The sequence below is a fragment of the Rhyacophila brunnea genome, unplaced genomic scaffold (genome assembly GCF_057557595.1).
Source record: "Rhyacophila brunnea isolate RB1 unplaced genomic scaffold, BYU_Rbru_1.0 scaffold_8, whole genome shotgun sequence".
Taxonomy (NCBI): domain Eukaryota; kingdom Metazoa; phylum Arthropoda; class Insecta; order Trichoptera; family Rhyacophilidae; genus Rhyacophila; species Rhyacophila brunnea.
The window spans coordinates 19,717,835-19,735,659 of NW_028233350.1; the positions used below are offsets into that span (position 1 = coordinate 19,717,835).

The 17,825-nt window shown below is 33.5% G+C and overlaps 1 protein-coding gene across 2 annotated transcripts in view; it reads left to right on the top strand.

Annotated features, from left to right (window-relative positions):
* Positions 1 to 3,608: 3,608 nt before the first annotated feature.
* Positions 3,609 to 17,825, top strand: part of LOC147064009 (uncharacterized) — a 35,457-nt gene continuing 21,240 nt past the window's right edge. Inside the window, exons 1-9 of one of the 2 annotated variants that reach the window (XM_085959155.1) lie at positions 3,609 to 3,873; positions 3,975 to 4,209; positions 5,267 to 5,426; positions 9,722 to 9,796; positions 9,902 to 10,119; positions 13,699 to 13,824; positions 13,913 to 14,048; positions 15,092 to 15,279; positions 16,650 to 16,810. In XM_085959155.1, the coding sequence (XP_085815281.1) occupies positions 3,729 to 3,873; positions 3,975 to 4,209; positions 5,267 to 5,426; positions 9,722 to 9,796; positions 9,902 to 10,119; positions 13,699 to 13,824; positions 13,913 to 14,048; positions 15,092 to 15,279; positions 16,650 to 16,810 (1,444 nt within the window). In that variant the 5' untranslated portion in view covers positions 3,609 to 3,728. The remainder of the gene's footprint in view (positions 3,874 to 3,974; positions 4,210 to 5,266; positions 5,427 to 9,721; positions 9,797 to 9,901; positions 10,120 to 13,698; positions 13,825 to 13,912; positions 14,049 to 15,091; positions 15,280 to 16,649; positions 16,811 to 17,825) is intronic. The other variant, XM_085959156.1, reaches the window with a different exon arrangement.

Genomic DNA, 17,825 nt, shown 5'->3' on the forward strand with positions numbered 1-17,825 from the left:
ATTTTAATACTAATAAACTTAAGGAAAGTGTTATTTATAACCTAATGAGCAAGAATATAACTTGAGCAAGTGGCTGACATCCATTTCTCGTAAAAAAAAAAACAAAATCTGTTAATACAAACCTCTACTCTGTGGAGGCCCATATGATCTTACTAGGGATCGGACATGGTCGAAAAAAAAAATAATAATTATTATTTAAAGACAGCTGAATTCATTTTCGTTATCAAATGAGATCTCATTATTAAAATGTTCATCAGCAGAAGTTAAATTCATATAAAATTTATACTAGGCTTGTATTACATACACATTCTATAATCACGATTAGGTAATTACCTATCTAAAATAACATTGATACAACATTATGTAGTTCTGCTGTAGCAAGAGTGATAACCTTTCTACCTTCTATTCACTTTTTTCAATTCAATTTTTGCAACATAATATCTTTCTGTAATTGATCTTGTAAAATTGTAATTAAAAGCTTATAAATACTGATACAGTGATCATATTAACTTTCGTTTTGTTTTTCTAATGTTTATTGTTGATATGAGTTTAATTATCGATTAGTAAACATAGTTGAATTATATTTAATTGTCAACATAAATCATGAAACATCAGTATAAGCACGTCTTAATTGAACTCAGTTATATTAATTAATACGAGGTGTCATGATTGCAATAATTTATTTGGAAAGATAAAATAAATATGTACCTCCCCAACATTGTAATATTTAGTTTAAAATTTAAATAATCGTGGTACGAATCTGCATTTTTCTAAACGGTTGGCTTTTAACTAGTATTTTCTTTAAATGATACATTATATTGTTATCTAATCTAATCAATTACGTAGAGTTTTATTAAATACTTTCTCAAAAAAACATAGTTTAATATCAATTATCATTCATAGCACTTTATTTAACTTACTATTTTGATCGATCTATATAACTCCGACCGATTTAACTTAGATAAAAAATAGTAATTACTATTTATGCTAGTTTTCATATTTTAAAACAATCATATTCAATAAATTAATACGAGGTAAGTATATATGAGAGTAGGTACTAGATTTTTCAAAACCAATTGATATTTTGTTTGATATTATACCTACCGGGGATACCACAATATGTTAATCCCATCTCATACATATTATTTACCTAGATTCTAGACAACAACAAATGATTCATAAACTGACTATTATACACGTTTTTCGGTAAAATTCTATTGAAAATAATAGATAAAATAAGTTTTCAAAAAACCCGGCTAATCTTTTCTTTTAGGTGACCGACATGTAATAATAATTTATAATCCACAGAGCTCGTTTTCGAGAAACATTCAATGTACAAAGTAATAATAATATATACCCTTTTATATTATTGCAAACATAAAATTAACACGTCGGACGTATTTAAGTTTTACAATGAGCTTAAGTTGGTCCCAATGTGTACAAATCAATTAGTAAGCCTTTCGGAAATTCTCACCATTTGAAAGAGTAGTAAAAATGATTTTTTTCACTTTCTTAAGTCATAAATATTATTCCGTAATTAGTAAGAATTTTACTAAGAGAATAATAAAATAAACTCTTTTGTATTTGCTAGCTAGATAAGTCCTTCCTTTTAAATAATAAAATATTTTGTAATTTAAACATGAAAATACTGCCTAGTTGTTATTATCGATGTACAAGACTAATTTAATCAAAATGTGTCATACTGTACCGAAAATAAAATAATTTTTTGAAGTTAAAACATAATATTATAGGTATAAGCATCGGCCTATAACATCGTGGGTTCCGAGTTTGAATCATGGGTCTGAAAAATAGATACAAATTGTTTTTCAATTTGTGGTCGGAGTCAGAGTACGTACCTAATAGGTTGAGCAAATGGCTGACATCCATTTCTCGTAAAAACAAAACCTGTTCTCCAATCTGTGGGGGGCCTCATTATGATCGGACATGATCGGATATTTTAGGTGTGTACATTTTTAATTGCAAAACAATTTGTTTTCTAGTGATAGGTAATAATATTTAATTAAAATATGTCGTTTTCTGCTGGGTATTTATTTAAATTAAGTTTATTTATAATTACATACTTTTTTTACTCATCTAAATAATTGAAACAGTGAATTATTATAATGATATATCCATATCGTTTTCTATTGGATGTTTGTTTAATATCAAATAATATAACAATTTCAAACTTAAACATTACCTACAACATTGTTTTTTGGGTATCTAAGTAGAAGAGTAATTAACCGAAAATAGTCGAAGAAAGCTTGTGGAGGTCTTTATTTTGCGGTGGATTGAAATTGGCTGATGAATCAATATAATGAATAATCAATATTTAAACATTATTACTGTGTCTTAGTATAGTAAAAGTACCTACCTATATTAGTACAAAATAATTCTTTTCTATTTTGTTTGTTTTATATTCAATAATATAATATTTTGATAATAAAACACTAGTACTAGTGACTAGTGAGTAGCTTTTTAACTAAAACTGCATTTACCTACTGCAAATTCCAATATTTTCCGAAGATAAACCAATATATTTTTCAAAACTAATGTGATACGTCAATATAAACGATGCCGTATATTAAGATCTCCGTTAAAGACTGTTATTGCAAGTATAACAACCTTCTTACTCGTAAAATAAAACGCAGTACACTTTTTTTATTGATATATGACTATACTCCTCGGATATTTATGTGAACACAAATTTGGTCGACCATTGTCGAAAACCTAACTTTGTCAATTTTTATGCTAGATTATATTTATCTTATCATATTTTTACAGGACATGCACAAAAAATATGATATTATAAAAAGCTAATAAAACTTAAAACGCTATTTTCAGACTTATCATGGTTTTTCTAGGGCACGTCGAATTTATACATTAAGTTTAGACTCAACCAATGTAAAAATATTTTCTACATACCTCCAGAAGTCGTATTCATGTCGCAGAATTGAAATTGAACACTTCACTTGAAATTTATTGGTTTTCGAAGTCACCGTTATTTTCGTCTGTTTAGCGCGCAACGCGTACACTCTCCACGAAGGCTAACTTCCAACCTGCTTCCAACTGACGCAGCGATGAAGGTATATGGTCAAAACGCTTCCCCTTTCACAATGAAATGCAGTCATTTTAGTCCTCTACCTGACTGACTACTCAAGTATCCCCATTTCAAAAATTCATTTACTGGGGTTTGGTCACGTTTTTGGGCTTTTCTCCTACTGTGCGTTGGTAGCACAGAGATGGCGCTGATGGATGATAGTTCGTTTTGTTACAGTGCGCATGCGAGATATTGCAGTACGAGTCTGCTTCGTGTATCTTTGCAGCGGTTAGAATGCGTTAGCTTATGTAACATGAACCTAAAAATTATTATATAAACATAACGTAGTATACTTTGATGCACGAAAAATTTAATATTTTGAAAAAAAATGGAAATAAATGCTTTTTTTTATTTTATTTCTAAAATAAATCGATATGCAAATAATATTATCGAAGATCATCGGTGCTGCCATAAATATTATCTATATTATATCTTTGCGCAATTTTTATTATTATTATGTTGTATCCCTGAATTTTGAAATTCTTAAAAAGTTGTTCGTTTTGCTTTTACTGGCCGAATTGCTATGCTATAGTAAGCGAAAATTTTTGTAACATTAAATTTATGTAGCAATAAAAGCCTTTGATATTTACGTATTTCAATTGATAAATGGCGTGGATGATGAATTAGAATGGCTGACAATATTAAAGTTGTTATCAAAGTCCGCCCTTTGATAAAGCGCGAAATAGATGACAACCAGCAATCGCTGTGGCGAGTTTCGGACAATACTATTTTTCCGATAGAACAGTTTGGAAATTCAACAATTTATACTTTTGGTAAGAGCTTTTTGACATAATCGTAGTCAGTATTAGTGAATTTACATTCTATTGCATTATATCTCGTGCCGATTGTTATGTTATTTCATTGTCTTATTCAGATAACGTCTTCGGAGAGACAAGTCAAACTCAAGATGTTTATGACAAGGTGGCTAGAGACATCGTGGACGCCGCCGTAGATGGCATAAATGGAACAATATTCGCTTATGGACAAACGTCATCTGGAAAAACGTTTACAATGATGGGAGATGATGAATCGCCTGGGGTCATACCTTTGGCAATTCAAAATATATTTAGTACTATCGAGTCCAGAGTTGACAGAGACTTTTTGCTGAGGTAAGCCGACACATAGTATTGTTTCTTTTCAAATTTTCATTTCATATGATGAACAATACTTAATAAAACGATTGGATATATTATAAAAAGTGTTAAATATAGCATATTATGTATGTGTATGATTAAATCAACTTTTTGAGTTTTTGTTAGTTGCAGATGTCATAGTGTAATACTTTTGTTTTGGTTTATTTACTCTAAAATAAAACACTTGGTTAGTCTTATTAATCCCGGTGAACATCTTTATTAGATCAATATTTGTTGAATTTTCCACGACAAACATTTTATACTTTTAAATTAGACTTATAGCACTAGTGGAAGGCATCTTTATTGAACTGGTTTACAAATCTGTTTTCGTGCCTATAAGACAACCATTACTTTACTTTACACGATAAGAGCATAAACAATTCACAGAAATGTACTTTTGAAACAATTATTACCGAACACGACATTTTCGATATTTTTTTATAAACTGGTAGGTACTTAAATATCATCCGTTTTATCATGTTTACGTGACATATTATGTTAAGTCATAGTGACAAATATATGGTTTGCAGATAAATATTATACCAGTCCTATTTTCATTTCAGTTTTGGCCAAAAAATATAATCTCTATTAACGTGTTGTACGTAAAGGTTGGTATTAACTTGAGCAAATTTGCACGCACAAACGCAGTGAGCGCAAATTTGCTCATGTCTATACAAGGTCAAATTTGCATTTGTGTATGCTTCTGCACGCACAAACACTATCCGTGGCTTGTCAGTTTTTTCGATTTCATCAAAGAACTTGTGTGCTCAGTCTGGACCTCTTCACATCTGCAAACGGCTGTGCGCGTACAATTAAAAAAACTGGAGCGGGATTTTATGCACACGAACAAGAAAGTTGTGTACAAAAGTTTTAATCGGCACGAACGTTCGTATGCGTGAACCATTCGTTCACGAAAATTTGCTCAAGTCAGTACCGACCTTTATATTTGTAAAATGTAAATAAATAAAAAAATTCATTGTAAATATAATGATGCATCCTGTATCAGGATTTGAAAACTCATTTTTATTTGTAGGGTTTCTTACATAGAAATTTACAATGAAAGGATACGCGATCTACTAGATGTCAATAAAACAGATTTAAAGGTGCACGAAGATCTTAACGGGCAGGTCAGCGTCAAGTGCACGGAAGAAGTAACCAGTACACCATTTCAAGTGCTCAAACTCATGCGGAAGGTATATACATTTCAATTGTTGACTAGCATACAAACTGCTGGTGTCCACGGTATGAAGAGTGTTACCTCCCCGTCTTAAAAACTCACTTTTAAAATATATTTTCAAATGGTATAGATACCTGGACACAGGTTATTCATCATCGACTATGATCGCAATCTGATGTGGAGCTTAGCCACCTCCCGGATGGGTTTCTTAACAGATTTTTTTTTCAAGAAATGAATATTAGCCATTGGTTCAACTTATTAGGTCCATGCTCTGAATTCAAACACACATTGAAAAATAACATGTGAATTTTGCCAGACTCAGGTTTTAAACTTACGACCCAATACTTCATAACTGGACACTTCACCATTTGTTTATAGCATATGTAGGATTAACTATTATACATACAAGAAATGAGTAATTCAAAGCAATTTGATTGAATCCAGTTACTGTCTTCCCAATTGATATCGTCAATGACAGGTTAGTTTTGCACTTTGCGAGAGCAAACAACCGATGCTCCGATTTCTAAGATACTTTTCAGCCTACACACAGAATGGTATAGAGTTCTCATTTACACCTTGTTTAACTAAAAAAACTATATGAAGAGTGTAGTGAACACACACGACAGAAGTGAAACTTTGTTTTTGTTCTCCATTGTCAGACAGAGAATGTCTACTACCAGCCATGGTGAATTGTGTATATTTTTAATCCAATTGGTATTTTTAACAATTTTTAAACGCGTAATATGATAATTTTATATTGCCATCTGTCAGTACTAATTCAAAATAATTATTTTCAAAAGTTGGTGATTCATAGGTCTGTGTTTACAGTAATAGTTTTCTTCTATATCGATAAAGGAAAATCGTATACATAAAAATTGACATTCACCCGATAGCCGGAATAATGAAATTGGCAGCGTGCAAGCTTGATAATCGAAACGTCTTTGAATCAATCCCACCACTACCATTGCTTTTTATTCAGTTTGTCGGGTATATCATGAAGTCACAGATTACCATGATTCACTCTCCCGTGAATTTTCATGTATTAGAATGGTGGTAGAAGAGGTATTAGAATGGTGGTACCCGGCTGCGGTACCATGAATTTCTATGAAAAAATAAAAAGAAACATTTAGAAATATATTAAAAGTATATCATAAAGACGTGTATATTGGTTAAAGAATTAATGGTTGTTATGAATGTTATTTGAAATGAATGGTTAAAGAATGTCAGTGTATTGTGAACAATGTATTTAATTATTTAAAACAACCGTATTGAGTGTAAAGTACAGCGTGTATACACACTCATTTTCTATGGCCAACCTTACATGCACATATTTGTAGTGCATAAACGCGCTTGTGACATACATCTGGTTAAACTGAAGTATGTCAACGTACCTAAGAGCGAGGCCACACCGGGCAGTCGCGCGACTGTGGTCTCGAGCGATTTACTCGGGCGACTTGCAGGCAACCAGGGAGGGAGCCAATAATCCGCTCACTTTCAAGATGGACGTCGAAGCAGCAAAAAATACGTTCTCTCCCCGGCGTGGCTGCCGGCGACCGGTTGCCTAGTGGCGGTGCTCAATATATAGCTATATGTTTTCATGCATCACAACCAATCGCCCGACCAGAGAGATCGGGAAACCAGACCGAACGCAAGAATGAGATTTTACTGGTTGCCCAACTAACTAGTTGCGCGACTTGGGCGACGAGTTGGTCAACCTGGTGTGGCATAGTCCATATAACTGCATACATTTGGTCTGGTAGCGCAACTGGCTGCACAACCATAGTTGCCCGGTGTGGCCTAGGTCTAAGGGATAGAGCCACGGATAGTATCTGTACAGCCTCAAGTAAAGACATCTCAAAAATTTCTACTGAACCTTCACCACAAGGCGCTAAACTTCAACTGGTACAGGGCTCAAACAATCAACCCACTCTCAAGTCTGCTTCAAACTAACAAATTACAATGAAGTTCATTTGTCTGCACTATGATTATAGTCCAGACTTATACCCCGTTAACACGTGCATGGATTTACTGTTGTCAGTAAGTATTATCGCATTGTTGTTTAATTTAATAAATAAAACGCAATTTTTTTTGTAGTACTTATTCCACTTTTAATCAATAAATTAGGACCGGTTTCTTCCGCCTCAGAGGGACATTTTCAACTGAATCCAAAGCAACAGAAATAATATAACAATAGGTACATGAATTATCCGTCCAATAATACCTTCCCAATAACAAATTAATTTAAAATTAATGAGGTTGGACATTAATATTTCATACCTACTACATCAGGGGCACTAAACAAATTATTTTAAAATATTAACAAAACTTAAAATATGAAACAATTAACAGTTACAATAACATTAATATCAACAAATATTTATGATTAGTCAAAATTTACAATAAAAAATATATAAAAAAATAAAATAAGCAATATTATCAATTGAAGTAAGATCGAATACAAAAACAAATACAACCAAAATATGAGTCAAAATTAAATAAAAATAATAAATAATGCACAATATATAAAGTTATGTCATAACAATCCCAAATATTAAATAGGGTATAATAACGGAGAAGACGGAATATAATTGATCATTTAACAAATTAGAATTGGGCAAAAATTTATACCTATTAATCTCTAGGATTTCCTGTTTATCCAATTTATAGATTTCTCATTCAAATGCAGGATTTTAAAATTTTTAATGATATTAAACGAGTGATTATTTAAACATTAATGATTTCCAAAAGGTGAAGATTCATTACCATTTTTGGCACAGGCTAAATGTTCTTTGATCCTACACAAGAGTCACAACTTAATAGATAAATACCACTTTGGTTCGTGTTGTTGCACTTGTTCAAACACAAATTACATTTTATACCAAAATTTACAATAAAGATTTTTTTAGATTTAGTTAATAAAATCAAAGATATTGTTGTACCTTTGAATGCAAAACTCGTGTCATTTGATGTTGTGAGTTTATTCACTAGTGTCCCAATAATGGATTTAAAAACAGCAATCTTGGACTTCATACACATGAAGAATCTTAATCCATTGTTGACAAAAAACATAAAATCTGTGATTGATTGTTGCATAGACCAGAATTTCTTTAAATTTAATGGAATCATATATCGACAAATTAATGGTTTGGCAATGAGTAGTCCCATATCACCTATTTTAGCAGATTTTATGTTTTGTTAATATTTTAAAATAATTTGCTTAGTGCCCCTGATGTAGTGTGAAATATTAATGTTCAACCTCATTAATTTTAAATTAATTTGTTATTTGGAAGGTATTATTGGACGGATAATTTATGTACCTATTATATTATTTCTGTCGCTTTGAATTTTGTTTGATAAATATTGTTTTTAAAAAAAAAATGTATTCAGATGAAAATGTCCCTCGAGGCGGACGAAACCGGTCCTAATTTATTGATTAAAAGTGGAATAAGTACTACAAAAAAAATTGCGTTTTTTTTATTAAATTAAGCAGCAATACAATGCAGTTCCACCATGAATGTTAACAAAATAAAAGAAAGTATTATCGCGGCCATAACAAGAAAATGTATGGATAAACATGTATTATCCTGCAGTTACAATCTTGCATGCATTAATCAAAAAAGTTTGGAAGCTTCTGAATTTTCAAGCAACACTAGGGATTTTTTCGATCTACGCCTGCACAGTAGAACGATAGTGGTGAATCTGTCAGAAAAAACTATACTCAATTTGAGGTTAACCGATTTTCACTACCTGTCAAATAGTACCATAAAATGACAACATCGCGTCTCGCTTACTCTTGAAGAATGAGATTGGAGAGACAGTCAGCACTTTTACGTGTAAACAGTTATTGTTACAATAGCTTGAAATACGCACCATTGCTGCCAGTAAATCGATGCGTGTGTACAGGCGCTATTATGTCCGTTGAGGCTTTTCTTTGAAGTCAATTGATCACAAATACCCCAACATTATATAATATTTAGTCGACACTGATGCAATGAGCAAAGAAAAGTTGTCTGAAAATGGTGTATTTACGATACATTTATCATTGTTTTACACTTAAAATGTATCTAAATCTTGATTTGTCATAATATTTTGAGTAATAATCAATTCATTGAGCGAAGATATCTCTTAGCATAGAAACTTTTAACTTTCTGATTGCTTAGTCACCATTATATAAAGTAAGTTTTTTGAAAACTTTTTTTTTAGAAAAATTTAATTTAATCCGGATTATTGAGGTTGTTGTATTATTAACATATTTATGCCAATAAGTACAAGCACTCAAATAACTTTTTAATCCGTGTATTTTTCTCTTAGGGTGATTTAAACCGAAGTACGGGAGAGACGCAAATGAACGAAAGAAGCAGCAGGTCACACACCATATTTCAAATTGTAAGTTGGAAAAGAATGTCTAAATTATTTGAGATTTTCTCGATCTTTCCTCTCAGTCTGTCCTTATCGGGAGGAAAGTAATTTCTTTATTTAAACCCACAACAGATAATCGAGTCGAGGAAGCATGTTTCGGAGTCGTCAGAAGAAGAAAATTGCGCAAACGTATCACAGTTGAATCTGGTGGATTTGGCAGGGTCGGAGCGAGCGAGTCAGACAGGTGCCACCAAACTGCGGCTGCGGGAGGGTGGCCTCATCAACAAGTCACTCTGCACCCTCAGCCTCGTCATTCGACGGCTCTCAGAAACACAAGGGGACCCACAGAGGTGTGCCATTACTGCATCCATACAATATTATCCTATTTTTTTTTAAATTTCATGAATTTTTTATTCTAGATTGAAGACATTATTATATTAGATTAAAAAATATTGCGCTCAAATGTATGTTCGAATCTTACTCAGTCAGATGTTTTTCTAATATCTATATTATAGGCTATTCCTATTTAAATATATTCTATGCTTCAAAAAGAATTCATGCCTGGAAGATGTTAGAATTGGAACTGCTTAAACCATACCATTTATTGTCAAAACTGACAACTTGCACTAATTGTCAAATGTTATTTTCCGTCAATGACATTTCGATTATATTGATCATCTTTTTACCTTCATATTACGGCATTATGCCATTAACAATAGCCTAAAACCGAATGGAGCTTTAAAAATGTGTTTCTAAATACATATCGAATGCTAAGGCCATCCACTCACGCAGAAACTAAAATCCGACAAACTGGTTGCTGATGGAACTCATAAACTGGCCAGTGACATGCTACTGAAATCTAATAATCTCATAACATCAAACTGTCAACCACAAGCTTTTTTCGTAATATCTTTACGGGAACATTCTGGCAGCCTGTAATTATACAGGTACTGTCCGACGAAAACCGGAAGTGCTAGTGCGGTTAAAGGTAGGTGAACCTTCTTAGTTCACAGTTTTAACACGTGGACAACTCGTCGCTAACCGGAAAGCGCTTCGATCGAAGTGCGGTTGAAAATGGGAGGAGCTTGTTAGTTCACAGTTTTAACACGTAGCCAAGAACATCTTGTTGGACAGTAGGAGTGTTTCTCAATATCTGCCACATATCTTAAATTAAAAATCGGTTCGCCCATTTTTATTTTTTGACGTCTTGAACAATGTTCCCTGTAAGGTGTGCGCGCGCACACATACCAAAACGTGTCCGCACACATGTTTTCATCCCCCGCACAGCCCTCACTAAAAAATATTGCAAAAGAATGTTTCCTTTGCCACATTTTAGTAATAACTTCAGGTGTGTTTGGTCTACATAAGTGAACAATACGTTTGCTTGCACAGTAACATAATATAATATAGTACAAAATTATCAGTAATCTATACTTATTAATATAGAAATAATTAATATAGACAACTTATCCCCTAAAAATGTCAAAACGGAGTGGATGTGATATTTCAAATGCGATAATTGCAAAGAAATCCGGCGATAAATTTAAATTGGAATGGCTCTCTGAATTCGTCGAAACAGAAATGCCATCTTCAATGCATTCGCAAAAAGTAAGAATTGGTGATATATATTTGTTCATTCGGAAACAGATGATTGGGTCAAATATGCAAGGAGAATTCACGTCTGGAAAGAAGTGGATTGAATGGAGGTTGTATCTTTTAAAAATGCATTTAAGTCAAAAAGAACACTAGGATGCTATTACGAAATTGAAAAATTTGAAGAGGTGGATTTTTGAAAATAATGACAGAAACACCCGAAGAACGAAAGAATAGGATTGAGATTGCTGAGCGCATAAAATCTGGTTGCGATCTAGTCAAAGTGTTCATTGATAATTAGCTATAAAAATAAAAATGCTTCTATGCTTTCTGTACAAGATATTTATAATCATGTATCTAAATACACAGATATTCCCGAAAGCTGGCGAAGTAAAAATTATGCATTCGAATTTGTCGAATGCATTAATGCAGTCATTAAAAAAGAATTTTTTGATTAATTACGTTAAGTCTCGGTTTCATACATTAATTGTTGATGAAAGTACGGATATATCTGTGCAAAAATGTTAATTTTGTACGTTAATAAATACTTCAAAAATATTATTATATAAAAAGTTTTAATGAAAAATTGTATGTGTGCTTATAAGGGGGGGGGGGGGGGGTTCCACTGCTCCGCATGATGATCCGCACACACAATAGAAAAATTAGAGGGAACGTTGGTCTTGAATTGTTATTGCTTGTTCAGTTCAGTACATACTACCAATTTTGGTAAGAAAATTTGATTTTTCATTGAATCTACTGATGTTGGTACCACTGTTTTATGGGTGACTGGAAACAGAGACCGGGAGACTAGCATGTCGCATCTCTTCGGTTTCAGTCGCGGACGTTTTGAAACAGATTCCAGTCTTGCCGTCAGCTAGCCGCCATTGAAATACATTAGCTAGATACTGGAGTTTCAGTCATGTCTTTTTATAGTATTCACGTGCGCGGATGGCCTAAGTCAAAAGGGTATTATAGCACCTGTACACGTCCATGGATTTACTTGCAGCAATAGTGTATATTTTAAACTATCGCGATAACTGTTTACATGTAAAAGTGCTGACTGTCTCGCCAATCTCATTCTTCAAAGGTAAGCATTATGCGATGTTGTCATTTTATAGTACTATTTGACAGGTTGTGAAAATCGATTAACCCCAAAGTGATTGCACGCGGTGTAGTTAATTTTTTTACCGGCAGGTTCGTCACTATCGTTCTACTGCGCAGGTGGAGATATTGAATAATTCCAACTGTCACATGAAAATTCAGAAGCTTCCGAACTTTTTTGATTCATGCATGCAATCTTGCAACTTACATGATCCTGTTATGGCCGCGATAATACTTACTGTCAGCAGTAAATCCATGCACGTGTAAACCGGGTATTAGTAAAAATTGGCAATTTTATATGAAAGCATAGCTATGTGCTTTGCTAACTACTCTCAAAAAATGATTAAAACTTTCTCACGGAACTTGCCGAAAACACATTTGGGACTCTGAAGATAACATTCTAAATAATTTAACCTTTTTACTGCCAGTAGGTGTATGTACCTAGCACGCCGCGAATTTTATTGTAAAAATAAAAAATTTAAATCAATTTACGTTTCAAGTGGTAAAAATAAATTCTGTTTCAATTCTGAGTATGTGACGATATTCCCAATATATCACACCCTCGCAACTAAACCGCCACAAGTCCAAATTTACGTGTTTTGAGTTAATTACTACGTTTCATTGTCTATCGTTCATAGTATATGTACCGAAAATTTCATATCTTTAAGTCATCAAATTCAAGTCAAAACTTCATTCAATATAAAGTACAAAAATGCGAAAGGTTCAAACTTCAAAGCTGATTTTCTCTGTTTGACGTTTTTTGGATAGTGGCAGTTTAGTTGCGAGGGTGCGATATGTCGTGTGTTCAACATATTACATATGTTTTGTATGTTTAAAATAATTGATTTACGTCAGTAAACTCCCGTTTAAAGTGGGACGTCCAAAGACGTCATTTTTGTATGAGCGGCGTTCCGTTCACGGAAAAATTCGCATCTTAAGACATCATTGGCAGCCATCCAGCCTAATCAAAAACCCTCGAAACATATTCATTATGACTGAATAATTGTTATCTAATCTGGATTTGTGAAAATTGTTCTATCAGTATGTTTAAGCCGAAACTTTTCTCGAACAACTCTTACACCAGTGGTATACAAACATTGCGACTACCTATACAAATATCGCTCATCTCACTAATTTTGTGTTATTTAAGGAGCTGCGTAAAAATTTATACACAGAATATTGAACAATTTGGAAACCACTGTCTTCCACTATATAATTCACTCTTTCCCTTCTAGATTCATCAATTTCCGTGACAGTAAACTCACTCGGATTCTTCAGACGTCTCTCGGCGGCAACACTAAAACTGGAATTATCTGCGCAGTCACCCCGGCAACTTTGGATGAAACGCATTCCACATTGATGTAACTATATTAGTTTTTTGTTTAGAGTCAAAACATCAACTATTATAATTATTGTATTGATTAATTATTATTCTGAATTTTTTCCCAGGTTCGCGATGCGTGCTAAAAATATTAAGAATAAGCCGAAGGTGAATGAGGTGATGAGTGACGCAACGCAATTGAAAAGACTCACAAAAGAAATATCAGTATTGCAGAATGAATTGCACTCAAGGAAGCTTTTGGAGGTACACAGATCTATACTTCGTACACTTAAACAATTCTCACACTGCGATGGTGCTGCTAGCATATTACGTGAAGTCTCAATTCGACAAATGACCAATTCGACATTAAGTGGACTCAGTGTAAAATACATATATTTTTAATTGTCACATATAAACGGAAGTACCTATTCAAAGATATCGAAATTATGTGTGAATTATATTTTATAATTGAATTAAAACCTGATATTTTTTTGTTGTATGTATTGATATGGAAGGGTTCGCTTTCACTTTAGTTAAATTCAGAGAAATTAAATATTAAGTATATTTTGCTTTTTCACAAGAGATATATCGATGTTGCAGATCACAAACCTCCTTAGTCAAAAAATATGATTTTACAGGGGAAGGTTAAAACTGATTTATTTGCAGCATAATACGATGAATATGACATAGGAGTTTTAATTAAAAGATCAATAAACTCGTCTATTTTTCTCTTTGACATAGGAGGTAAAGTTCAACAGATCCGTTAATTTTTTGTTGATTTTTTGATACCATAAAGTCAAAATCATAAAATTTGACATAGAAGGTTTGTGATCTGCTATGACAAATATTGATTGAAATAACAAAATGTTTCGATGACATGTTATTATTATAATTATGTATGCGTACTTTGGCATTGAAAAAAAGTTGGCGATTTAGGTTAGGCGGTTTCAAGGGGTACTTCCCGACTACCTACCCTACCCTCCTCTATCCTTCCAGCCATGCAGAAATAAGTACTTTTTTCACTATGCCACGATTCGTAAAATTCTTTGTTTCGTTGTACATCCCGGTCTACCATTCCTCGATCGTTTCATTTATTTAAAAGTTACAACTATACCACCAACATAAGAATTAAATATAATATCTTTCTTCCTAATTCTGACCATTACAAGATTATTGATGGGGGGTTTAAGAATTTATTATGATTGTATCAGTATGTATTTACTCGTCAAATTCTTTATAACGTAGTTAGATACAGGCTGTATTCTGCTGGTACAGAAAAATCAAATTGTCATTTTACATTTTGTCAGGCGGACATGATGAAGATGCAGGAGCAGATGGGAAAAATGAAGAATCAAATTTTGATGGGCAATGTAGTATTTGTACCCACCTCCAAAGCCACCGTCCAGCGCAGGAAGACTTGGTCTGCCTCCCAGCATTCCATCTCTTCCCTCGCCCCCATCCAGGAAGATTCCACAACAGATTTTACACTTAACAGGTAAAAATGTATTGAGTACTTTGCAAAATAAATACAAATATTTGTTTATGATTGGCATGAGTTTGGGAGTTTTCTAGAATGTTGTAATTTGGCTACCAGAAATGGAAATTATGTCAGCCGAGTGTTCAAGAATACAATATTTCATTATCTCAAGAGGTGATTTTCAAAACTTGCCAAATCCAAATTTAAACTAGGGACAGAATTAGGCATTACGGATGCGGTATTTGAGAAAATAATACATTCTCAAATACAATCAAACTTCAATTGGAGTTTTTGAAAATTGTCACTTGATTTGTCATATTGCTTATGACAGAACAACTTTTCAGCCTACTTTACCAGCGTCATATACCATTCGTTATTGTATATACAGTAAACTCTCAGTAATCCACCGCTCTATTATCCGACAACTACTATAATCCGCCGTTATTTTTACTGATCGAAAGCACAAAATCAAGCTATATAATTCGCCGGTATTCGATTCTCAAATTCAGTAGTCCTCCGCATACACGTACACCGCAGATGAGGCGGGTTTATTTTGGAAACTTCTCCTTCGTAAAACGTACGTTCATCACGAAGAAAGTACCAGGGAGGAAAGTGCCCAAGGACCGCATCACAATTTATTATGCCGTGCTCTAATGCAACCGGGACACAAAATGAAGCTTTTGGTCATAGGGAAAACCAGGAATCTTGAGCCATTCAAGAATATCTGCCTTGGTGAAAGTGATTTACTGTTTAAGGCTGTACTTCAGTTGAGGCATGGTCTAAAATGATCGTGGCTAGGCGATGCGCGGACTGTGCAAATGACACGTGCCGAACGAAATACAATTTGTCATCAAAATTCAACATGCATCCATTTAATTTTTTTATATTACTATTAATAATAGTATATTCATTGACATGTTTCCTTTTTCAAGTATTCAATTCAAGTTTTTTTCATTTTTACATGATTTAAGAATATATTCATCCAACGCTATGACAAAACAAATCGACGTGCGTACACCTCGACTGTCGGTTTCCGATTGTCGGCGAGTGCGAAATTTCGTCGCACCTACTGTTGAAAATTATTTTCCGTTTCACTGAAGTACGCTCTTAATATTTTGTTAATAAACTTAGTTTATAAATATGTATAATTTAGTAAATACTTAACGTAAATAAAACCGTAATTTGCTAGTACAAATTTCTCAAAAAAAAAAACTATTTTTACGAAATACCTGTTTTAATTTTTACCATATTTTGTATGTATGCACTATAATCCACCGCTTTCACTAATTGGACACTTGTCTGGTTTTTGGGGTGGCGGATTACTGAGAGTACTGTATTATAGTATAGAATAAATGACTATATTTAAACATTAGTCTTTCATGCCATAGATTCCAGTCCAACAACGATCTCGGAATACTCAGACTCTCAAATGTGACAGAGAGAGACGACAGCATTTTAAGTCACCGCGATTCCACTTCCTCGTGTCTCGGTAGAAGCACTCCGAGAGATTCCACGAAACACTATCCTCCAGATGAGATTATATGCCTAGGTAGAGTTTTTATATCATTAATACTTTAAAGATGCCTGCAGTGTCTATAGTTACTTCGCCTTCAAGTAGCTTTCTTTTTACCCTTAACGCCCGAAACCCTGAGAAATTTAGTCAATTCAGTAAGTACTCGACTTACGTGATTAATTCGTTCCGAAGATTTTCGTGTAAGTGGTGACACTTAAAATCATGCATTTTTTAAATAGTAACGTGTGTTGGTTTCAAAGGATGGGTGAAAATAAAATGGACCTACATACATTTAAAAAAACAATCCTCTAATACTCATTTTTTATGGTTTCTGATGCACTCTTGATAAAATTCATAGCTTCCTCTGTATCTGCACTGGCAACCTCACCTGTTACTTTGATGTTGTGTAGTTTATTACGATCTTTACATTTTTGAAACCATCCTTGGCTTGCTGTGAATGTATGAGTAACAACACTAATATCATTTTTACACTTTAGGTCTTCAAAAAGACTCGAGGCTTTCTCCTGTATGAGCATAATACCCCGTTTACACATGCATGGATTTACTGCTGACGTTACGTATTATCGCGGCCATAACAAGGAAACGCACGTGTAAACACATATCATCGTGCAAGTTGCAGGATTGCATGCATATATCAAAAAAGTTCAAAAGCTTCTGAATTTTCACGCAATAATTTGTACTTGCATGGCGGTGCGCATGCGCAGTAGAACGATAGTGGCGAACCTGTCGGAGAAAATACGAACTACATTGCACATAATATTTTGACGTCTACCGATTATCTGCGAACTTGTCTGAATCTGTTAAATAGCACCATACGATGACAACATTGCGTCTCGCTTACGCTTGAAGAATGAGATTGGAGAGACAGTCAGCACTTTTACTTGTAAACAGTTATTTTCGCGATAGTTTAAAATACACACTATGGTGCAAATAAATCCATGCATGTGTACAAGGGCTATTTATAAGGCTTACTGGAATTTGTTGCTGCATATTATCTTTTATCCATATTACGAATATTTTTTTCCATTTC